The sequence below is a fragment of the Nomascus leucogenys genome, unplaced genomic scaffold (assembly GCF_006542625.1).
Source record: "Nomascus leucogenys isolate Asia unplaced genomic scaffold, Asia_NLE_v1 001796F_24166_qpd_obj, whole genome shotgun sequence".
NCBI classification, from domain to species: Eukaryota; Metazoa; Chordata; class Mammalia; order Primates; family Hylobatidae; genus Nomascus; species Nomascus leucogenys.
This window is the reverse complement of record NW_022096647.1, coordinates 1-24006: the sequence shown is the minus strand read 5'-3', so window position 1 is coordinate 24006 and position 24006 is coordinate 1. Positions and strand designations below refer to the sequence as shown.

Genomic DNA, 24006 nt, shown 5'->3' with positions numbered 1-24006 from the left:
TTTTTTTTTTTTTGTAGAGGCAGGCTCTCCCTATGTTACCCAGGCTCATCTCAAACTCTTGGCCTCAAGGGATCCTCCCACCTGGACCTCTAAAGATGCTGGGGTCACAGGTGTTAGCCACCACAACCGGCCTTCATTTCTTTTTTTTTTTTTTTTTTTTTTTTTTTTTAGAGGGAGTCTCACTCAGTTACCCAGGCTGGAGTGTGGTGCATAATCTTAGCTCACTGCAACCTTTGCCTTCTGTGTTCAAGTGATTCTCTTGTCTCAGCCTCCTCAGTAGCTGGGACTACAGGTGTGCGCCACCATGCCTGGCTAATTTTTATATTTTTAGTAGAGACAGGGTTTCGCCATGTTGGCCAGGCTGGTCTCGAACTCTTGACCTCAAGTGATCTCCATATATGGAGTCTTGCTCTGTTGCCCAGGCTGGAGTGCAGTGGCGCTATCTTGGCTCACTGCCACTGCAACCTTTCACCTGGGTTCAAGCGATTCTCGCCTCAGCCTCTGGGAGTAGCTGGGATTACAGGTACGCATCACCACGCCTGGCTAATTTTTATACTTTAGTAGAGACGGGGTTTCATCATGCTGGCCAGGCTGGTCTCAAACTCTTGACCTCAAGTGATCTGCCGCCTAGGCCTCCCTACTACTGGGATTACAGGCATGAGCTACTGCACCTGGCTGATTTACTTTTAAGCTTTTGTTTATTTCTTCGTTCTGCTTTTTGTTTTTGTTTTTTGAGATAGGGTGTTGCTCTGTCACCCAGGCTGGAGTGCAGTGGCACAATCTTGGCTTACTGCCCCGCGACTCCCTGGCTCCAGTGATCCTCCTACCTCAGCCTCCTGAGTAGCTGGAACTACAGGCACATGCCACATGCCTGGCTAATTCTGTTTATTTTTGTAGAGGTGAGCTCTCATTATATTAACCAGGCTGGTCTTGAACTCCTGGGCTCAAGCATCCTCCTGCTCAGCCTCCCACATTTCTGGGATTACAGGCATAAGCCACTGTGCCCGGCCTCTTTAAATTTTTTAAAAGTAATTTTTATGTTTTATTATTTGTAGTTCATAATTGTATTACTTTATAATTTGTTTTTAACCTATTTTATATTTATTTATTATTTATTTATTAATTTATTTATTTATTTAGAGATGGAGTCTTGCTCTGTTGCCCAGGCTAGAGTGCAGTGGTGCTATCTTGGCTCACTGCCACTGCGACCTCCACCTCCTGGGTTCAAATGATTCTCCTGTCTCAGCCTCCTGAGTAGCTGGATTACAGGTGCGCGCCACCACGCCTGGCTAATTTTTGTATTTTTAGTAGAGACAGAGTTTCACCATGTTGGTCAGGCTGGTCTCGAACTCCTGACCTCAGGTGATCTGCCCGCCTAGGCCTCCCAAAGTGCTGGATTAAAGGCATGAGTCACCGTGCCCAGCCTGCTTTTACCTATTTTAAAATATCAGCAAGAAGGATGAGCCCTGCAAACCAGCTCTAAGGGCAGAACTCTGAAAGACAACTGAGCTGCTGCAGTGAGCCTTCATGCCCTTCACAGGAGCTCCTCCGAAGTGTCTCGCCCAAACTGCCCTAGTACAACAGTCAGTGGGTTAAAGTTACAGACAACCACCGCCCTGTAACTGCTGGCACAGCTGACCTCACTTCTAAATCACCCAGCTATTTGTGCAAGCAACATGGTTCAAGCTCAGGGCTAGGGGCTCGCCCTGTGTGGTGGTGAGAGGTCAGCAGCTGTCACATCTCAAGAGGCGGCAGGAAGTCTATGTGGATTCTCTTTCACAGGCCAATTTCAATGAATCACCAGGTTGCCTTGAATTCCCGATGAAGACTCCTTATAAAGGATGTCTGTAACTAAACTTCTGGACTCTGCCTCACACCAGGCACAGATGCCTTTGTCCAGGTCTGGTTTCCTGAGCACCTTTCCTTGTTTTGAGAGCTGAGGAAGAGCTGGCTAGAATGAGAAGCATCCCCATCTCAAGGTTTCAAGGTGGAGGGTCGAGCCCTGGCTCCGTCTCTGACCCTCAGCTCCCCAATGTGGTCAGAAGGCAAGTGCTTTCTACCAGCCAGGCCCCGTGCAGCAGACTGGGGCTGGTGGCAGGCACCTGCAGACACAGGCATGGTGGCAGGAGAGACACCCCAGGCCTTCAGAAGAGGGTCTGAGGGGAGCCCACGGAGATGCCTCAGATGCAGGAAGCAGTCACTCCAAGGGCAAAAGAGAGGTGAGCTCAAAATACCAAATGCCACTGTAGGCCTGAAACCAAACTGGCTAGGACCAAGCTCCTCTGCTCTTGAGGGTCAGACTTCTGCACTACACTGCCCCCATTTGCCTTGCCCCGTCATCCTCTTGTTGAGTACCTTAACAGTTATCAGAGTTAAAGCTTTTGGAATTTTTCAAGGGATTTTGTTCTTAAGGGCAGTCGGGGGAATTAGGTGACGAGCTCCTTCCTTTACCATCTGCAAAGGGTCAGAAGGGAAGAATCCTCACTGTCCTCACCACTGGTGTCTGTACTGTGCCCACCAGTCAGTAAGTTCCTGGGGCAGCACTTGTGTCTTTCCACCTTGGCATTCCTGGCATCCTGCACATGTGCATCACAGATAATCCATGTTGTGGAAGTGATCAGTGGTGCAGGAGCACACAGGAAAGGGCAATTCTAATGACAAACATCAGAGCAGGCTGCATGGAGGTGGTGGCATTTAAGCAGGGCCTGAAAAATGAGCAGAGTTTCAAAGAAAGGGGTGTGAGCTGGGGAGAAGCTGAGGGAACAGCATGAAGGAAGGTGTGCAGAGGAGCAGGTGACAATGAGCAGAACACAGCAGCTCCTTCTGGATCGCCTCTGCTATTGCTTCTTACAGATGAATGACACCTACTCAGCCATGCATCCCTCTCAGTGCCAAGCTAAGGCCGTGCATACTTACAATCAATCACTAACTGGGAGGTAGGGCTGGAAAGGTGGGTGTCTAAATGCTATGGGGTGCCATGGCAGACTTTATTAATATATGCCAACAATGGTGGCAACCTGTCCATCCCATGTGTTCTTGTAATCGTGTGACTCTGGTTCCCCACTGAGAGATGCCATCTGTTTCTTCCCTCTGTGACTATGGCCAGAGAGATGCCACGTATTCCACGGCTGGGCCATAAAAGGAAATATAAGTCCCACTGGGTTCTCTTTGGATACTTGATCTTGGGATCTTGGCTGACACTCTGTGAGCAAACCCAAATCAGCCCAACTGACAAACTGCAAAGAAAACGGGGAGCAGAACCTGCTGGCGGTCTAGGCAAGTACCAGTGTGTGTGTGTGGGGAGATGCCCCAGGCAGTTCCAGCCTGGAACCCAGCCTTGGAGTCTTCTTAGCGAGACTTCAGACATGGATTCCCAATCCATCAGAAAATGGTTATTTTGTACCACCAAGTTTGGGGTTTTGTGTTAAAGCAAGACCTTGATTGCTATTCCAAGAAGTTTAGTGACCGAGGTTTTCACTTGGTGACAATTGCTAGGTTAAGAATTCAGAAGACTGTCTATTACTTCTGCATTGTTGATTGGCTGATATTCATGAAAATGTGGGGTTTTTATATTTATTTTTATTTTTTTTTTATTTTTAGATGGAGTTTTGCTCTTGTTGCCCAGGCTGGAGTGCAATGGTGTGATCTCGGCTCACTGCAACCTCTGCCTCCCGGGTTCAAGTGATTCTCCTGCCTCAGCCTCCCAAGTAGCTGGGATTACAGGCACCCGCCACCATGCCCGGCTAATTTTTTGTATTTTTAGTAGAGACGGGGTTTCACCATGTTGGCCAGGCTGGTCTCAAACTGCTGACCTCAGGTGATCCACCCATCTTGGCCTCCCAAAGTGCTGGGATTACAGGCGTGAGCTACCGCGCCCAGCCATGAAAATGTTTTCTAAGCGGCCCAAAAGAAAAACATGCTCCTTTTCAGCATCTCAAAGTGGTGGCCTGAGAACCAAGCCAGGGAATTCACGGGTAGGAACCTCTATAGGACACAGAGCTCCCTTTCCTCGGCTGCATTTCAGGCACTCACCACACCCTGGCCACCGGGGTGGAACCCTGAGGATTGCGTCCTAGGCAACAAACTGGGAGGCTTGGCAGGAGGCAAGGGGCTGGCCTGAGAGAGAAGGTTCTCTGGGACCCGCAGCATGCGCCGCCTAGGGAAACGCAGCAGGCAGCAGTGGAGGGAGGCCTTGGGAGCTTGTCCGACAGGGTAGGTCCATCAGAGGGACTGTGGCCCTGTCTCAGGCACATGTTTGCCTCTTGGATGCTACACCTGATGTTGAAGCCCGAGCTTGCTGTTCCATCTTTTCTCCACCCATCCCCACCTACAGAGAGCTCACCTGGCACTTTCTCACTAAGAAGCTCTGGGGAGCAGGTGTGGTTTGAAACATCCCCGGGTGACCCTAAGCCCCCCTCCCACAACACCCAGACTTGGTTACAAGGGCCCAGGGCTGCCAGGCTCCTCACCCTCAGGCCAGACTTGCCCAGTGCCTTTATCCACCTCCCCCCGTCTCGTACCATGATGCAGGCGTGGGCCTTGTGGTAGTAGGAGGCACGCATGCTCTGGAACCGCTCCTGGCCTGCCGTGTCCCAAAAGTCTGCAATGTGAACACAGCTCTGACTGCCTGTTGGGGCTGGAGGTCAGAGAGACCCACATGCCTGGTGCATTTCTGTGCAAGTCACTAAAATACAACACATGTGGCACAAGCCACAGCACGTGTGTGAGTGTACAAGGGGAGCACAGGGAGAAACAGAGACCACACAGCCCCACGCGTGTGTCTTCAAGACAGTGTACCTGAGTGTGATGTGAGAGGTGTGTGTTCACCTGTGTGTATGGGAAGACAGTGGGTCGGGGCCAGGAGGAAGGACAACACACTGGAAGCCCAAGGAGGGAGAAGATAGTTCCCCGTTTCCCACGTGACATGCAGGGTCCTCTAAGTTCTAAACTAGTCCAACTGCTCACGTGCACTGACCACAGATGGTAGACAGAGTCAGGCAGGCTGTGTGCCTGGCCAAGGAGAAGATTACGACCCGATGGAAGGCCACAGCCCGATGTGGGAGATCACGTTCTGACCACATTTATTTTTTTAAACTGGCTGAGTAAGAACCCCTGAAGCTAGGAAAACTACTGCCTCGTCGAAGGCCTCTCATGTTCTTCTTCCCTGAGGTGGGTACAGTCCCCTGACTTCTCCTTTCATGAACCCTGTCCTGCACAGGTGCTGGCCTGGACACCAGGTCAGAGGGCTGGGACGTGGCCCCTGCATGCCTCCTTCCACCCTCTAATGGCCTCCTGGCTCCTGGCTCTCTGGGTTCTCTCTACCGCCCCTTGTCCCTGCCTGGGGTCTCATTTTCTCCCTCTGGACTCTCTCCTTATGAACCTTCCCTCACCTCCCCTCGTCTCCCATTTCCTCTTTCCTGAGGGTCAGCATGGCTTGGCCCTGTGCCACTTACCCACAAGGATGGTCTTGCCATCTACCATGGCTGTGTGCTTGTACAGGGTCAGGGCGTACGTGGACAGCTGCTGTGGCTGACTGCACTCAGGTTAAGGACCAAAACCAATAAAAGGGGAGGTAAGGAAGGAGTGGGGAGCAGGGGTGTTTGGTTTGATGAAATGGATCCTCTCCCTCCTCTTCTCTTTGGAGTTATTGAGATTTTAAATCAAATGAATGTGCGGGACAGAGGATCAGCTCACATATGCCGGGTTACATAGCGTCCATGGAAGGTGGAGGTGGGAAGAAGGAGTGTGTCCTGTGCCATGGCGAAGGTCTGATGGTAAAACGATAGAACATGGATTTTACAGACGAAGTGGTCATAAGGCATCATGCAGTTGGAAAATGGCAAATTGGGGGTTACCCCAACTCAATCATGGATGGAGGCTTTCGCAGACTAGAAAGGAACATAACCCGTCAGGGTAGCAACATGACATTCCAGGGACGAAAGCGCCACTAAGCCATACATTGACAAGCTGTCAATTCATATTTGGAGTCTGCCCTGAACGTGTGAACCGCTGAGAAAAGGGTTAACTCTGGGGATAAACACCTTCCGAGGCTGCAAGAAGCTGGACAGTGTAAAAAGCAGAGCCAATGACGCAGGTGGCGTGGCTGTTGCAGGAGCACTTGGTGGGGGGTAACACAACTCAGATCTAAGGCAACTGAGCCTTGGGTGCGAGCCCAGGACAGGGAGCACCAGGCTCCAGGGGCTCTTCCCACTTGGTCTGCAGTGGATCCACCTGGTAAGCTTGTTTAAAAAATCCTCCCAGTTTGTGGGGGAGGAACTCACTCCAAACCTATACAACATAAACAATTCATGGGATGGAGGGTGGGGCTGGCAGCTTCTATTTACAAATGTTCGTTCATATTAGGAGTTTTTTTTTCAATAGTAGGGGGCCCAAGCTTTGAGGTTAGAGAGGTTAAGTTGACCTTGCCAGCGTCAGAAGCTACTGAGGAGGAGGATGGTGGGTCTTGATCCAGGCATTAGATCCAACATTGTGCTGTTTGCCATTCTACTGCCCTCTTAATATATAAAACAATCTCAAATATGAGTAAGCTCCAAAATATACAGCACTGATTGTGCAATTGCACGTGGTCAATCGGCAAGAAACAAGTGCGGAACAACCTGCGTACTGCATAATCTACCAGTCTCCTTCTTGGGCTGCTGTACAAAGGGTGGACAGTGGGACACCGATGCATGAGCGTGGGAAGACCCACAGGAACAAGGGGTATTTCAAACCTTGAAGGATACAAGCTATCCATGAGAAATCTCTCCATGAGTCTGTAAGCAGAACAGGCAAGGTGGTCAGATGGCGTCTCCATCTCTCCCTTGTCCCAAACTTTATCACCCTGAGGCTGACAACCTGGAAGCCACCTGTGGCTTCCCTTCCCCCTTTCACTCCACAGCCACACAGTTTCCGGGTCAAGTCTGGAATCTGGGAATCAGCATTACCAACCCGTCATAACAAAACAGCTCCCGTCGCTATGAGTCCACACACCAGCCCACGTGAAGCTCTCACATCTGTTCTTTCCACCACAGCACAGCGCTGCACATACAATTACCCTTGTGTTATGCACAGGGAAACAGAGGCCAGGCCAAAGCTGTGCCTTCCGTTCAAAAGCCATGTCCCGGCCGGGCGCGGTGGCTCACGCCTGTCATCCCAGCACTTTGGGAGGCTGAAGTGGGTGGATCACTTGAGGTCAGGAGTTTGAGACCGGCCTGACCAACATGGTGAAGCCCTTGTCTCCACTAAAAATACAAAAAATTAGCCAGGCGTGGTGGCGCACGCCTGTGATCCCAGCTACTCAGGAGGCTGAGACAGGAGAATCTGCCTGATCTATTGGTTACTGAGAGGACTATCTATTCTGAATGTGGTCAGTTACCCTGTGAAAAAATTAGGCAGACTTGGTCACTCCTCTGTGCAAAACCATCCAGTGGTTCCCCATTTCTTTCAGTTCAAACTCTCCCATTTCTTTTCTCTCCCTCTGTTCTAGCCACTGGCCATATCTGCAAGGCTTACTCCTTGCTTTTTTCAAGTCTTTGACCCAATGTTACCTTTACAACTCGGCCTTCCCTGACCACTCTCTTGACACTGCAACCTTTTTTCCCTCATGTTTTGAAGGGTCACTGCTTGCCTGTCTGTCAGCGTAATACACTCTAACCATGATTTTATACTTCTGATATTTAAACTACAGCTTCAATTGTAAAAGGAGGATAGATTTTATTTGTAACTATGAAGAAACAGCACCCTTACTATAAAGAAAACACATCATCTTCTTAGATGACGTAGAAAATTACACAAAGAAATTACCGCAGCCAGAGGTCAAGATGGTAAATGAAAAAGACTCAAGCTCAGAACACTGTCTTGAGAGGGCACATGTTCAGGAAGTGGAGGAGGAGGAGGAGAGATCCATAAACTTGCCTCATCAGAGCAGAAGCAGTGAAAGAATAAAAACACAGGCACAGAGGGACTTTCTTAAGGAAAAGTTGCCTCTGGAAGACAGAATGAAGGAGAGAAAAACAAGCCCCAGAGACTCATTCCCTCCCAACATTCTGCAGCTTAGCAGAGAAACAGCTCGGCAGGCCTGAGCTCAAAAACAGAGCAGGCCTACCTCCGGGGGCTCTAGGAAGCTGCCTCTGTCTCTGTCACATACACAGACGTTCCCTGACTTCTTTTCCCAAAAATACTTAGAGTAGGCACTGGTTACTGTTGGCCTAAGCACAACTCCCTCAGGATAATGAGAGCTTGGGACCCAGGGAGTCACATGCTTTGACTTTTCTGCTTGTAAATTTCCCCCATCACCCTACTCTGTACTCACCATGTGGCCTTAGTTGGGGGTGGGGGGTGTGTCTTTGCCCTCTTTGCACAAGGATGATAGGCAATTATTAACGGGAATGGAAGACCCTAAAGGCCAAGTTAGACAGCTATCAAAGAAAAAAGACAACACATCTGGACCTAACTACTCTTAAAGATGGAATCAGACAGCCACGTCTTGTTGGCCGGGTGCGGTGGCTCACACCTGTAATCCCAGCACTTTGGGAGGCCAAGGCAGACAGATCACTTGAGGTTAGGAATTCCAGACCAGCCTGGCCAACATGGCAAAACCTCTGCTAAAAATACAAAAAATTAGCTAGGCATGGTGGCGCATGCCTGTAATCCCAGCTACTCAGGAGGCTGAGGCACGAGAATTGCTTGAACCCGGGAGGCGGAGGTTGCAGTGAGCCGAGATTGCACCACTGTACTCCAGCCTGGGTGATAGAGCAAGACTCTGTCTCAAAAAAAAAAACAAAAAAAACACCATGTCTTGCCATGTCTTGTTATTAAGCAGTATGATCACCTGGGGTCAAAAGAAATCTGGTCGGGCGTAGTGGCTCACGCCTGTAATCGCAGCTCAGGAAGGTGGCATGTGCAGGAGCAAAGGAAAAGCCTTCCACAGGAGGCAGTGCCCAGGTCTGAGGACACCTGTTCACAGGGGGTAGGGGAGCTGTCATCAGAGCCCACCAACAGAGCCCTGGGTGAAATCAAGAAGCATGAACATGCTGCATGAGAAAAAAAAAAAGGCACCTTAAAGAAAGCCTGGTGACTGGGGCTGCTACCGTTGTAAATTTCTGAACTGTGCAGGAAGGCCGCACTGCCTCAACATCGCTATCTAGAAATGAGGCCGTGTACAACAGATGCCCTTCAGATACGATGAACACAGGTGTTAACTTTTTTTTTTTTTTGAGACAGGGTCTTGCTCTGTCACTAGGCTAGAGTGCAGTGGTGCAATCATAGCTCACCACAGCCTGGATGTGTTAACCTCTTAATGGGTGTTTTAGCCCAACTGAGTTTAGATTCATAGGTTAGAGACACTGAAAACTGGCAGATAATTCTTGAGTCCAATCAAAACTGAACCACGGTGTTCTCATGCACTCACCTTCCCTCAGATGCACTGTTTCCATCATGGTCTTTGTATCTGGGACAGCCTTGTTCCTGAGATACTGCTAGTGGATGAAGACTGGCTTGTTTTCTAATTCTTGTGTCTGTGGAGGCCAATGTTATGGTAATCTCTGACGTCAAGTTAACTACTTGGATTCTTATTTTTTGTTGCTGTTTGAAATGAGGCGTATAAAGAGACTAGCATTGAACTTGGGAGCTGGGTAGCACTGAGTTAGTGGGCAGGCCACCTTACATCTCATAGGAAGATACATTCTCGGAAAGTTCTGTTTGTTATTAAAGTGGCAATTTGCTCTCCACCTGCCTGCCTGCCTTTTCTATTCTCTCTTTGTTGTTTTTAAACTTGAGTGGGGATAAAGGGGGTGTTATTTATTGAGTAACCTTCCCAAACTACAACACCTACCCTCACTTTTATTGTACAGGCATGCTGTTGAGGATGGTCAGAGTAACTATAAAATACTAAACCAGAGGCCGGGCGCGGTGGCTCACGCCTGTAATCCCAGCACTTTCGGAGGCTGAGGCGGGTGGATCACGAGGTCAGGAGATCGAGACCATCCTGGCTAACAAGGTGAAACCCCATCTCTACTAAAAGTACAAAAATAAAATTAGCTGGGTGTGGCAGGCGCCTGTAGTCCCAGCTACTCGCGAGGCTGTGGCAGAAGAATGGTGTGAACCCGGGAGGTGGAGCTTGCAGTGAGCCGAGATCACGTCACTGCACTCCAGCCTGGGGGACACAGCGAGACTCGTCTCAACAAACAAACAACAAAAAAATACTAAACCAGAGCTGCAGGTGTGTTGTGGTGGTTGAAGAGAGAGAGAATTCAAAATTCATGGAGATACGCTAAAAACCAGCAAAAGCCCCAGAGAGTATTCAGAGCTCTGAGTCAAAGGACACGATGATAAAAATGAAGGTAGAAAGCAAGGGGCTGGAGTATTGGGAGATAAGCGATGAAGAATGTCTCGTGGGCAGGGGCAAGTGTACCTCATGCTATGTAAGGCATGAAATATGGACATGTGCCCTCACCAGTCCTTAGGCGTGAGAAATAGGATGTCTCTATGGAGACGGCTGCCAGTAGCGCAGTAGCCTCCCTTCACCTCTCCGGGCGGCATTGTAGGTACCGAAACTCATTAAAAGAATAGCCAATTCTTCACGATGATTATGTAATCGTTCAGTTCTTACGATTCTTTATTTTTTTTTCTGTGTTGTTTTCCTCTATTTCAGGAGAGTCCCTCCAAGAAGCAGTCTTTACCGACCTTTACCCAATCCTGTCACGGCGCATAGTCACTTTTCTCTTTCCATGTCCCACTTCCCACCCTTGCCATCCTCAGCTCACAAACACATACAATGTCCTTCAGTTGCTCCATCACGTTCCTCTCAGGGCTCAGAGGAAACACTCAAATCCTCAGTCTTATACCTGCCCCTCCACCCAACATCACACAAACTGCTCACGTATTCCCCTCATTCCCCATGAACATCTGGGTCCCACAAGACTGCCACCAGCCCCAAGAAGCCAATGCCCTCCTGCCCTCTGGAGGACTTTTTGAATGACCCAGACCTCCTGGGGCTGGCATTTATTCCTAATCTCCCAACATACTTGGATTTGCCCACTGGCCTGTCTCCCATGGCAGATGATCTTCACGTTGTCATCAGCATACTTCCCTTGTCCAACTCACTGGGGTTTGGTTCTGTCTTCTGCCATTGGCTCCTAGCTGTAGAGAAGGGGTCCAGCCAGGGAGGGGAGGGTTGTGTCACTGTCTGGGAAGATCAACAGGGCTGTTGTCAGAGATAAGTCCCTCTAACCAAATCTCCAGCTGTAACTCCCATCCAGACTGCTTCCCTCATGCCAGGACTGAGATATGGTAAGCAATTGACTACTAGACTTGGAGTAGCAAGCATGTACACACAGGCATCATAATATGGTTATACACAAATACTTAAGTTCTGTGCACCCCAAATGCTGCTCCTCACATTACCCATTTGCACAAGACATTCACAGGCATTCCAGTGCCAAAGGCTGTGTGCACCAAATCTCTAGCCTGTTTTACTCTCCTCACACCGAAACATGACTTGCAAACATTCTGAGAATGTAACCACAGTCCAACTCTTAGCTAGGTGGCACATAGAAATGTGATGAACAGATAGCAGCAATAGGTGAACCTTACTGGGCATCACACATGCAGACGTCGCACAGGGTTCAGAGGATGTAAAACACAATGATAGCAGAGTCTACTGTGGTAAGAGCTGACAGAAGTATCACACGGGTCAGGGTAGAAAATACCAACAGGGCCCCGAGTTTTCCTGACTGTGCACACCAGCTACTGCTTCTGCACAGCCAAGGACTTTCGCCTTGTTTATCCAGGGACACAATTCTGGGAATGGCAGATGCCTGGAAAGCATGATGAGAGGTCTGCCCCCTGTCACCCGTACCCTGTAGAGAGAGCGACAGAAAGCCAAATCCAGCTGCATGGCCCATGCTTGAAGAAGTTTTCTTTCGTTTGAGATAGGGTCTCACTCTGTCGCCAGGGTGGAGTGCAGTGGCGCGATCACGGCTCACTGCAGCCTCCAACTCTGACTCAAGCGATCCTCCCTCCTCGGCATCCCTGAACTATAGGCGTGAGCCACCGTTACGAGCGAGGACTCGCTTGTGCTGTCCTCGAGATCTAAGTGGGCAAGCTATCTTTATGTTTTTGGCCCCAACCATGTCCAGGCATCGCCAGGCTGCCCGTCCCGCCCCACAACAGCCTCGCGAAACCACTTTCCGTGCTTCCCCGACCGGTACGCCCTCCGCCCACACCCCTAGGGCGGCCTCGGAGGGCTGTCCCCGCGTGCTAAGCCAGCCACGGGGCGGATTTGCCCTCACGTGGGTTCCGAGTGAGGGCTGGAGAGACCAGGGACGCTGCGGGTCGGCCCGCTGGCGGCCAGGGGCCCCTCGGCCCTGCCGCCGGTCTCGACTCCGCGCGCTCTCGAACCCCGCCCAACGGCCCAGCTGGCGCTGCAGCGCACTCCGCTTCCGGCTCGGCCGCGTCCTCGCAGCTGCTACGCATCCGCGCAAGGACCCCGAGGGAGGCTGCCCGGCCCGAAGGCCTGAAGGACCCCGCCGGGGCGCGGGCTGCCCAGCGCGGCGCTGCGGGAGGGCCGCAGGGAGTGCGCGTGCGGCCGAGTGCGGGACTGGGGCTCCCGGCTGTGGGTGTGGTACTGAGGCTCCAGTGGAGCCGCCCGCCTAGAGGGATGGAGGGTGAGCACGTCAGGGGTGGGGGCACAGGTCAAGCTTTCACCAGTTTTTAATTCTTTGATGGGGTAAATTTGAGCAATTTTCTCGACTTGTCGACATTTGTTAGTAATGAGCAGGAATTAGGAGAGGAACCTGGTCCTCTCCACACAGCTCAGCAGGTGCGCCGCCCATGTGCTGTGGAGAAGAGAGGGTCCTGTGGGGCAGACAGGTGTGGACCAAGTAGCTGTGAAACTTCTTCTGAAGAAAACACCAAGGAGGAAGCGAGTGAGCTCGGTGGAGGAGGGGCGCTGCCCAGGGGACGTCCCCGTGCATTGTGAACCCGAATATCTGAGACGGTCTCAGTCAATTTAGACAGTTTATTTTGCCAAGTTGAGGACGCACGCCGTGACACAGCCTCAGGAGGTCTTGACATGTGCCAAAGGTGGGACACAGCTTGATTTTATACATTTAGGGAGACAGGAGACATCAAAATATGTAAGATGAACGTTGGTTCGTCGGGAAAGGCCGGACAACTCGAGGCAGGGAGGGGCTTCCAGGTCACAGGTAGGTGAGAGACAAACTGTTGTATTCTTTTGGGTTTCTGAATAGCCTCCCCAAAGGAGGCAATCACATATGCACCTATCTTAGTGAGCAGAGGGGTGACTCTGAATAGAAGGGGAGGCAGGTTTGCCCTAAGCAGTTCCCAGCTTTTTTCCCTTAGCTTAGTGATTTTGGGGCCCCAGATTCATTTTCCTTTCACAGGCTAGACAGCCTTAGGAACTGAAAGGTTCACGAGGCTGTAACGAAGAGTCGAGTTGCTCCAGGTGAGCCTGGGCCACAACAGCATGCAGGACCTGGGCGCCACGAGGGGCTCCTGGGAGGTTCGGGAAAGGGAGCTATGAACCCTACCTGAGATGGTTTCAGGTAATTTAGAAGACGTGCACCCGTGACACAGCCTCAGGACGTCTTGACGACATGTGCCAAGGTGGTCAGGGCACAGCTTGGTTTTAGGGAGACATGAGACATCAATCAATATATGTAAGAAGTACGTTGCTTCCATCCAGAAAGGTGGGGACAACTGGAAGCAGGGAGGGAGCTTCCAAGGTCACAGATACGTGAAGACAAATGTTGCATTGTTCTGAGTCTCTGATTAGCCTCTCCAAAGGAGGCAATCAGATGTGCACCTATCTTAGTGAGGAGATAGGTGACTTGGAATAGAATGGGAGCAGGTTTGCCCTGAGCAGTTCCCAGCTTAACTTTTCCCTTTACTTAGTAATTTTGGGGCCCCAAGATTTTCCTTTCACAGAGCCTATGACTAGATTTGCATTTTTACATCCTGCGAGGAGGCTGCTACACATATGCAGAAGTCATCATGCTGGTGGCCTGGACACTGAAGGGAGAGAAGTGGATTTGAGAGACATTTAGGAGGTAGATTGCCAGGACCTTGGTGATAGCTTGGATATGGAGGGTGGAGGAGGAGGGGTGTCAAGCAGATAATGCTCTTAGCTTACCACCTGGGATATTAGTGAGGGTGAGCAGGCTGTTTTTTCTTTGTTCGGCAGAACTTGGCTTTGCAGTGCAGTAGGGTGCCTGGAGCCGAAAGCCTGACTTCGTCAAATAGGCCAGACCCCACATGTGACTGCCAGGCCACTTTGAGGCTGAGAGAGATGGTTTTGTCTGGCCTCTGTCCTGCACGTGTTTACGGATGTCTTCTCTGTGTTGGCAGATTTGGGGGTCCACCAGATAGGATCCTGTGAAGAGACCTCAAAGGTCTTTAGTCCAATTTATAAAACATTTTTATGTTCATTATATCATTTCCAGAATCAAAGATGAATAAAATATACAGAGGTTTATTCAGTGAATAAGGCTGATGGTGCACCTGTGCTAGGCAGTGTTTTAGTTCGCTGAGACACGAAGGAGTTGAGACAATCCGTTACCTTAGAGTTTTGTGTCTGTAAGTCCTGCTGTTGAGAGCTGTGTGTGTTAAAATGTCTGATTTGGGCAGGTGAGATCTGGGACCTCTGTAAGGTTAGGTTAGGTTAGTCCAATTCTAGGACTGATGCGGAGGCCCTTGGAGCGACTTCAGAGGAGGAGTAGTGGGCTCTGTGGCTGTCTTGTTTTGGAGTGTAAATTGCAAATCCTCTGCAAACAAAAAGTTGGAAACAAGTAGTGTTTCAGCTTGAGTTTCTTGTAAACGGCTTGAAGTCATATAAACAAGCATGTATACCATAGGGCAATACGAGTGTCCCTCTATCACCCTTTCTCCCAGTGGCCTAGGTGGAGATTTAAACAGAGTAATGTGTGCAGCCTCACTGTTGAAAGTCCAGTGCTTTGAGCTTGGAGTGTCGTCAGGAAGGGCCCCTGACTTGGAAGGCTGCTGCGTCTTGCTCTGTGACAGGAGGCACAACGTGGCCTTGGTCTTAAGAAGACCTTTGGTGCCCTAGCTCACTTTAGCCCTGATTAGCCTGATGTAGGCGCTGGGCCCTGGTCATGGAGGTGAGAATACACCTGGGCTTCCACTGCATGGCTGGCCTGTGAGCATTCACGTGCCTATTTGGGGACTGATATGGAGTCCCGTGCCACATGCAGTGGTGCACACCTGGGAGCCAAGAGTCCTGCTTTACTGGAGAATTGGACAGATGTAAAGGTAAGAAAGGCTAGGGGTAGGAGTTAGCGTAGGGTTAGGCTTGGGGTTGAGGTTGAGGTTATGCTTATTTAGGGTTAGGGTTAGGGGTTAGGGTTAGGGTAGGGTCAGGGTCAGGGTCAGGGTCACGGTAGGTTAGGGTCAGGGTTAGGGTTAGGGGTTAGGGGTTAGGGTTAGGGTCAGGGTTAGTGTTAGGGATTAGGGTTAGGGGTTAGGGTTAGGGGTTAGGGTCAGGGTCAGGGGTTAGGGGTTAGGTTTAGGGTTAGTTTTAGGGGTTAGGGTTAGGATTAGCATTAGGGGTTAGGGTTAGTGTTAGGGTTAGGGTTTGGGTTAGGGCTAGGGTTTTGGTTAGGGCTAGGGTTTTGGTTAGGAGAATTGCTGGAACCTGGAAGGCGGAGGTTGCAGTGAGCCGAGAGTGTGCCACTGATGTCCAGCCCTGGCGACAGTGGGAGATTCCGTCTCAAAAAAAAAAAAAATTAAGTAATACCTACTTTTAACAGTCATGAGCAACATTTTTTTTAATGCGCGTTACTTCTTCCTTTTTCTGATTGCTAGAGCCATGTCTCAAATGTAAACATCCTCATGCTACTTCATGCATCTTCAGACTCGCTCGCAGACAAGCTGATGACCAACTTCTACAAGTGCTGCAATTCTCAGGGTGGACACCGTTGTAGGGATTAGGACTAGGATGGCCAGTTGCTTCAGTGTGTGCTTACTTGTCCCTTGGGGTCGATGCTTAGCTGGCAGTGTGAATCGTGTATCCTGAGGGTCTTTGCTGGTGTGGTGGAAAGATAAACCTTTTGAGGTGAAGAGCCAGGGTGTCCAGGAAATGTGGCTATCTGCTAGTCAGAGTGGATGAAGTCATGAATGTTGGGGAGTTTTTTCTGTATGGGTAGGAGACGGAGACCCATAACTAAGTATGTGCTGTTTTAAAGTCCTGTTCTTTCATCTTCTACATTTATTGGCAGTTGATATTCCTTATTCCCAATCAAACTATTTTTTTTTTTTTTTTTGAGATGGAGTCTCGCTCTGTTGCCCAGGCTGGATGCAGTGGCGCGATCTCGGCTCACTGCAGCTCCGCCTCATGGGTTCATGCTATTCTCCTGCCTCAGCCTCCCGAGTAGCTGGGACTACAGGTGCCCGCCACCACTCCTGGCTAATCTTTTTGTATTTTTAGTGGAGACTGGGTTTCACCATGTTAGCCAAGATGCTCTCGACTGACCTCGTGATCCACCGTCTCAGCTCCAAAGTGCTGGGATTACAGGCGTGAGCCACGCATTCATCTCATCAACACTCTTAAATATTTGTACTGTTCGCAAAACTTAGTACATTAAATGTCTCTAAATATTTAACTGTTACTTGTAAACTTAATTTAGTATTTATTTTAATCAAAATTCTGAATATTTCATTAAAATGAAAGTTCTAATATTGCCTTCTCAGTGTTTTAAATAGCTTATTAGGTAGAAAGCAAACCCAAATCACAGTGATCCCCAAAATTGACTACATACTTAGATTTGAACAGGCTATAAATCTTCATCACTGGTATTTCAAACTTATTTCTTTACTCCTATTCTTATTCCCTTATTCATTTTTTTGAACCTTCCTGATTGCTTCCTAGGGTTGCATAAATGTATAAGATTCTATTTTTTTTTTTTTTTTTTGAGACACAGTCTCGCTCTGCCGCCCAGGTTGGAGTGCAGTGGCATGATCTCGGCTCATGCGGCCTCTGCCCCGGGTTCAAGTGATTCTCTTGTCTCAGCCTCCCAAGCAGCTGGGATACAGGTGCATGCCACCATGCCCAGCTACTTTTTTGTCTTTTAGTAGAAACGGGGTTTCACCATGTTAGCCAGGCTGGTCTCAAACACCGACCTCAGATGATCACCTGCCTTGGCTTCCGAAAGTGCTGGGATTACAGGCATGAGTCACCGCACCTGGCACTATGTTTTTATACTTTATACTTTCTGTGTTAATCATTCAACTCTCAGAAGAGAAAGGACACCTCAGACTACTGGGTCTAGGTTATTGTAATTGATTCTTGGTCAAGGCCCCAGTCTTAATTGCTTTATAAATCAACCTCTCTCTCCTCTCTTCTCTCTCAAGGAGATGGGGTCTTGTTTATGTTGCCCAGGATGGCCTCAAACACCTGGGCTCAAGTGATCCTACCGCTTGGCCTCTAAATAGCTGCCACCATCCCACTCCAAATTTTTTTTTTTTTTTTTTTTTTTCTGAGACAGGAGTTTTGCTCTGTTGCCCAGGCTGGAGTGCAGTGCACGATCTGGCTCACTGCAACCTCTGCCTCCAAGTTCAAGCGATTGTCTGCCTCAGCTCCCGAGTAGCTGTGTTACAGGCATGCGCCACTATGCCCGGCAAATTATTTTATTTTTAGTAAAGACTGGGTTTCGCCATGTTGGCCAGGCTGGTCTCAGACTCCTGGCCTCAAGTGATCTCCACCTCAGCTCTCCAAGTGCTGGGATTACAGGTGTGAGCCACCACGCCCGGCTCCGAATCTTTTAATAGTGTATTCTTGCTTATGAAATTGTGGTACTTAAATTTCTGCTTTTGGCACAGTTTTTACTCTTTTGAGATTTGGTATCTTTCCAGTAATGGTATAATCTTTACTTTTTCTTCTTTCTTTCTTTCTTTTTTTTTTTAAACGGAGTTTCGCTCTTGTTGCTCAGGCTTGGATGCAATGGCACAGTCTTGGTTCGCCACAACCTCCGCTCCTAGGTTCAAGCGATTCTCCTGCTCAGCTTGCCAAGTAGCTGGGATTACAGGCATGTGCCACCACACCTGACTAATTTTGTATTTCTAGTAGAGATGGGGTTCTCCCATGTTGGTCAGGCTGGTGTCGAATTCCGACCTCTGGTGATACGCCACTTGGCCTCCCAAGTGCTGGGATTATAGCGTCAGCTCTGCCCCGGCCAATCTTTACATTTAATATGATTGTTTTCGTATTGTTTGAACATGTTAACCAGTTCCTGAGCTATTAATCTTATTGGCCTAGTTCAGAATAGTTTGTTCTGGTTTCCCAATATGACTTATCATGTGGGCATTATCTGTAAGGTCTTTGCTTATGCTGTTAGTTTTATTTCCTCAGGTGACAGTTCTTCTGTTCAATGTTGTTGTTGGAAGTGCTGGACTGTGGTACCATCATGTATTGAAGCAGTGTCCCTGACTGCATTTAGCTATGAAACCCTGGTCAGTTGCAGAACCTCTGCCCTCATTTCCTCGTCTATAAGTGGAATATTAATACTGTTTTGAGGGGTTTACAAACTGTTTTCTTAGGGTCCGAGGGTGAATAGTATAATTACTTACTTTTTAATTTTCTTTGAGACAGGGTCTGACTCTGTTGCCAGGCTGGAGTGTATGGCATGATCTCAGCTTACTGCAGCTGGACTTCCTGGGCTCAAGTGATCCTTCCACCTCAGCCTCCCTAGTGGCTGGGACTATAGGTGCACCCCATGGCCAGTAATTTTTTTTTTTTTTTGTAGAGACAGGGGTTTTGCCATTTGCCCAGGGGCAACTTCCATATATTTTTTTATAGGCTTTTTTAAAAATTTTTATACTACTTCTTTACTTTTTTTGATTACCTCAGAATGTGATTAGGCAAATTCAAAACGAATAATAATTGAGTTTATTTTTGTAATGTGGGTCTATACTGAGAAGGTGGATGCATTTTGCTTATGGGGTTCAAAGTTATGTGCCTGTCATTGAAATCAATTGCAAATTGCATCTGTGAATGCTGGTTACGTGCAGGAAGAGCAAATGAAGTTATACATTGACACCACGAAAGAGTCAATAGATTCACCATGATAATGGATTCAGATATTTCCCAAGAGGTCTTGCTGATGATAATACAGTGAAGCAGCGTGGTGGCTCATGCCTGTATATAGACTTTGGGGAGGCCAAGGTGGGTGGATACTAGGTCAGAGGGTTCGAGGACTAGCCTGGCCCATGGCAAACCTCACTCTACTAAAATACAAAATTAAGCTGGGCTAGTGGTGCATGCTTGTAATCCCAGCTACTCTGTGGGGGAAAGGGAAGAGAGGTCAGACTGTTACTGTGGTCTATCTAGAAAAGGAAGACATAAGAACTCCATTTTGATCTGTACTAAGAAAAATTCTTCTGCTTTGAAATGCTGTTAATCTGTAACCTTAGCCCCAACCTGTGCTCACAGAAACATGTGCTGTATTGAACTCAAGGTTTAGGGAATTTAGGGCTGTGCAGGAATGTGCTTTGTTTAAAAATGTATTTGCAGGCAGTATGCTTTGGTAAAAGACATTGCCATCTCCATTCCTCGATTAACAGAGACACAGTGCACTGTGGAAGCTGAGGGACCTCTGCCAAGAAGCCTGGGTATTGTTCAGGTTTTCCCACTGAGACAGCCTGAGATACGGCCTTGTGGGAAGGGAAAGGACCTTAAAGTCCCCAGCTCGACACCGTAAAGGGTCTGTGCTGAGGAGGATTAGTGAAAGATGAAGGTTCTTTGTAGTTGAGATAGGAAACATCTTCTTCTGCTCGTCCCTGGGATGGAATGTCTCGGTGAAACCAAACAACATTCTATTTACTGAGATAGGGAGAAAACCGCCCTGTGGCTGGAGGTGAGACATGCTGGCGGCAATGCCGCTGTGCTTACTCTTTACTGCACTGAGATTTTTGTGGTATGAGTTAAACATAAATCTGGCACTACGTGCACATGCACATCCAGGCACAGCACCTTTCCTTAAACTTATTTATGACACAAGATTCCTTTGCCTCACGTTTCCTGCTGACCCCTCTTCCACCTTTACTGTCTAAGTCCTGCCCATCCCCCTCGCTGAGTGGTAAAGATAGTGATCAATAAATACTTGGGGGACCTCAGAGACAGCACCGGTGCAGGTCCTCCACGTGCTGGCGGCCGGGTCCCCTGGGCCCACCTTCTCCTCTTACTTTTGGTCTTTGTGTCTTATTTCCTTTTCTCAGTCTCTCATCTCACCTTGCAGGAAATACGACAGGGTGGGAGGCAGGCCCCCTTCATTAACTTGGGAGGCTGAGGCAGGAGAATCACTTGAATCCGGGGAGGTGGAGGTTGCAGTGAGCCAAACCATGCCACTGGACTCCAGTCTGGGCGATAGAGTGAGACTCTGTCCAAAAATATAATAATGATGATGCAGTGAAAAACCATACACTTTAAGCACTTTGTGGTTTCACAATCTTCTTACATTGTCCACTAAGCTTGTTCCTGATCCACACACGCTTTTACCACTGCCAGTTTTAACACATATTAGTAGATTCCTGTTTTGCTGCATTAGTTTCTCAACTTTGGGAATATTCTTGCTGCAGTTGTTGGTTTTCTTTTTGGAGACAGGGTCTCACTGTCACTCAGGTTGGAGTAAGCTGGTGTGATAATGGCTCACCACAACCTAAACCTGCCGGGCTCAGGTGGTCCTCCCACCTCAGCCTCCTGAGTAGCTGGGACTGCAGGCGTGGGCCCACCATGCCCGGCTAATGGAGGGGGAAGGGCTGAGGTTGTCTGAAGACCCTCCCGTGGGTGTGGCAGAGCCTGTGGTCTGAGGCAGGGGTCCAGCTGCAGAGCAGCCCACAGCTTCGCAGGGGCCAGGGAACCAGGGCAGGCAGGCCATGAGGCCCAGTGCTTTCTGGGCCAGGCCTTGATGCTGAGGCCATGGAATAGGTACGGTTCTGAGAAGGGACCAGAGTGACCATGGGCTGAAGGCTGTGTCCACAGACCCAATGCGGGAGAAGCTGTGCCAGGCAGTGATGTCAGCCAGGCTCCCCAGCAGGTCTAGGGATGTCAGGGGCAGTTCTGTCCCAGGTGGCAGACACTGCTTTCCCCTCCTGCTCTCACAACCGTCCTGTGACCGGGTGTTGTCTGAGCTGTGGTGAGGCCTCCCTGGTGACAACCAGGAGCAGGGAGCATGTGGGTGGGGGGTGTGTACACCTGCCCTGGCTGCCTGGCCCTGTGGTCAAGGATGGGGAAAGGCAGGTCTGCCTGTAGCTCCACCCCATTTATAAAGCACTGTGCTGCCTTCTGCTGGGGCATGTGCTGAGGGTGACTTGCAGGCGCTGCCCTCGGGAAGTTCACAGGCTTGTGTAGAAGCTGGTGGGAATGTGCTAAGAACAGAGGTGTCAGGAGCCAGATGCTGGACAGGTCCCAGGTCTCTGAGCCTCAGTTTCTTCATCTGTAGGAGGGTGGTAACCCTGCCCTGCTCAGCTTACCAGGTACAGCTGTGAGTTTTCAGTGCAGAGGAAAAGCAGAGACCTTCCCCTCAGATGGCCATATTGCCTTGTTGCTGTACCCAACTCTCCAGTGCTCCCCAGGGTGTGTCCTGGCCTCCTTTGCAGCTCTCAGGTGTCACATATGGGTCCTGCCCTACCATCCCTTCTCCCTGTCTAGAAATGAGGCCTGCTGAGCTTGGAGCCACCCACTCCCTGCTCTCAAGCCATCTGCTCCTGGGTTAGCTTGTGGCTGGCCTGGCCTGATTCTACACCGATGTGGGTGTTTCTCCACTGTTAGGACAGCGGTTGTCCATTCTGGGGCCTGGGCCAGCTCTCAGCTGTGGCTGTTGTGCCTGTGCTTCCCCAGGTCCTGGTGGTCACTCCAGCCCTGCCCTCACATATCCCAAGAGCAGGCTGACTGTCTTCCCCATTCCTACCTTTCCAGTACCTGCTGCAAGAAGGGACAGACACTGCTGCAGAGAACTTGCCATGGTGTTTCATGCTGCGGCTGGTGGTTCCAGGCTGCAAGCTCCATTCTAGAAAGGGTGAGGATTCCTGATCATCGGTCTTAACAGGGGACTGTCCTATGGGTACTGGATACGCTATCGGGAGTGGGGCAGAGTGGGGTTAGAGTAGTGCCTGATGCCTGTTGAGGGTGTGCGGGTTCCTTAAGAGTGTGCACCCTGCGTGTATGTCTGGTTTTTTTTTTCCTTAAGAGTGTAGCCTGCGTGTATGTCTGGTTTTTTTTCTTCTCCTTATCACTAATCAGCCTTTTGTAACCAGGCTGGCCCTGCTTCCTGCCTACGGGCTGTGGGTGTATCATCTGGAGCTGCAAATGGGGTGATGGGGCATCAGTAGCCTTCTCACACCCAAGAACTTCCTGACACCCAGTGCCTCATCTCCAGCCAACCTCTGGCGCCCCCAGAGATCCTGGGACCCAGGCCTCACACTCCAGCAGGGGGGCTCTTCGTCCTTCTGGTGGTGCTGTCCTTTGGAGGTACCTTCGAACAGGAGTGCAACAGATAGAATTCAGGAAGTGCCATCTGTTGCATGGATACCCTGCTGCCACCCTTGTCCACCTTCCTGGGGCAGATCCTGGGATGGGTCTTTATGTAAGAACACAAAAGGGAGAAAGAATGCATAGAGGCCAGGCACGTTGGCTCATGCCTGTAATCCCAGCACTTTGGAAGGCCGAGGTGGGTGGATCACTTGAGGTCAGGAGTTCAAGACCAGTCTGGCCAACACGGTGAAACTGCCTCTACTAAAAATACAAAAAAATTAGCTGGGTGTGGCGGCGGGCACGTGTAATCCCAGCTACTTGGGAGGCTGAGGCAGGAGAATCGCTCGAACCCAGGAGTTGGAGGTTGCAGTGAGCCGAGATCACACCACTGCACTCCAGCCTGGGCGACAGAGGGAGACTCCATCTCAAAAATAAATAAATAAATAATTAATTAAATAAATGCGGCCGGGCACGGTGGCTCACCCTTGTAATCCTAGCACTTTGGGAGGCCGAGGCGGGCGGATCATGAGGTCAGGAGATCGAGACCACGGTGAAACCCTGTCTCTACTAAAAATACAAAAAAATTAGCCAGGCGTGGTGGCAGGCGCCTGTAGTCCCAAGCTACTCGGAGAGGCTGAGGCAGGAGAATGGCATGAACCCGGGAGGCGGAGTTTGCAGTGAGCCGAGATCGCGCCACTGCACTCCAGGCGGGGTGACAGAGCGAGACTCCGTCTCAAAAAAAAAAAAAATAAATAAAAAATAAATGCATAGAGGTTGTCTATGTGACCCTGGGCAAGTGATTTCTCCTCCTTCCCTTCTTGGGACTCAGCTCCTTGCCTGTGAATGGAGACAGTGCTTCTCCCTTACAGAGCTGTTGTGAGAATTAAAGTAGAAAATGCACTTGTGGTGGTGTTGGTAGTGACTGGTTCCCCCAATCCCGATTCCCCTGCAGGATGGGGCCTGGGCCCAGGGACAGGGGATGGGCTGGCAGAGGATGCCTGTCCCAGAGAGGAGCTTTCTTGGCAGACGTGGAGATCTAGCTGAGTCAGAGTCCAGGATCTAAGTTGGAGGGTGCATCTTACAGCCTGCAATCATGAGTCTCTGGCAGGGTCAAGCGGCCTTTCTGAGCTTTAGTTCCTTATCAGTAAACCCTGGGCAGTGGTGCCCAGCGTCTTTCACAAGACACCGTGTGAGTGCAGATGGAGACCCACTGAGCACTCTGCTGGGGAGCAATTCATGGCGAGCATCCAGAGAGGGATGGCTCGCACGGGGCCCTCAGAGCAGTCCCTTGCAGGCTGGACCTTGGAGAGTGAGGCCCTGAGGCGAGACATGGGCACCTGGCTCCTGGCCTGCACCTGTGTCTGCACCTGTGTCTGCACCTGTGTCTGCTCGGGAGTCTCTGTCTCAGGGGATGGACGAGGTGAGGGCTGGGCACTCGTGTCTGTATGAGGTGGGTGGAGAACTAGGGTATGTTTGGGGGACTGGGTTGTCCGATGCCGAGCCCT

At 49.9% G+C, this 24006-nt stretch overlaps 1 protein-coding gene and 1 long non-coding RNA gene across 2 annotated transcripts; one reads left to right on the top strand and one right to left on the bottom strand.

Annotated features, from left to right (window-relative positions):
- Positions 1-4469: 4469 nt before the first annotated feature.
- LOC115834007 (rab-like protein 2A) lies at positions 4470-7165 on the bottom strand (the record flags this gene model as incomplete). The annotated part of the gene is made up of 3 exons (XM_030808795.1): positions 6744-7165; positions 5454-5533; positions 4470-4600 (listed from the first exon to the last, which is right to left on the bottom strand). Coding segments are annotated over exons 1-3 (282 nt in total), but the record flags the coding sequence as incomplete, so codon positions are not given.
- Positions 7166-14011: 6846 nt separating this feature from the next.
- Positions 14012-22717, top strand: LOC115834008. The gene is made up of 3 exons (XR_004029162.1): positions 14012-14069; positions 21947-22046; positions 22285-22717. It is a non-coding gene; the product is annotated as an uncharacterized LOC115834008 (long non-coding RNA).
- Positions 22718-24006: the final 1289 nt, after the last annotated feature.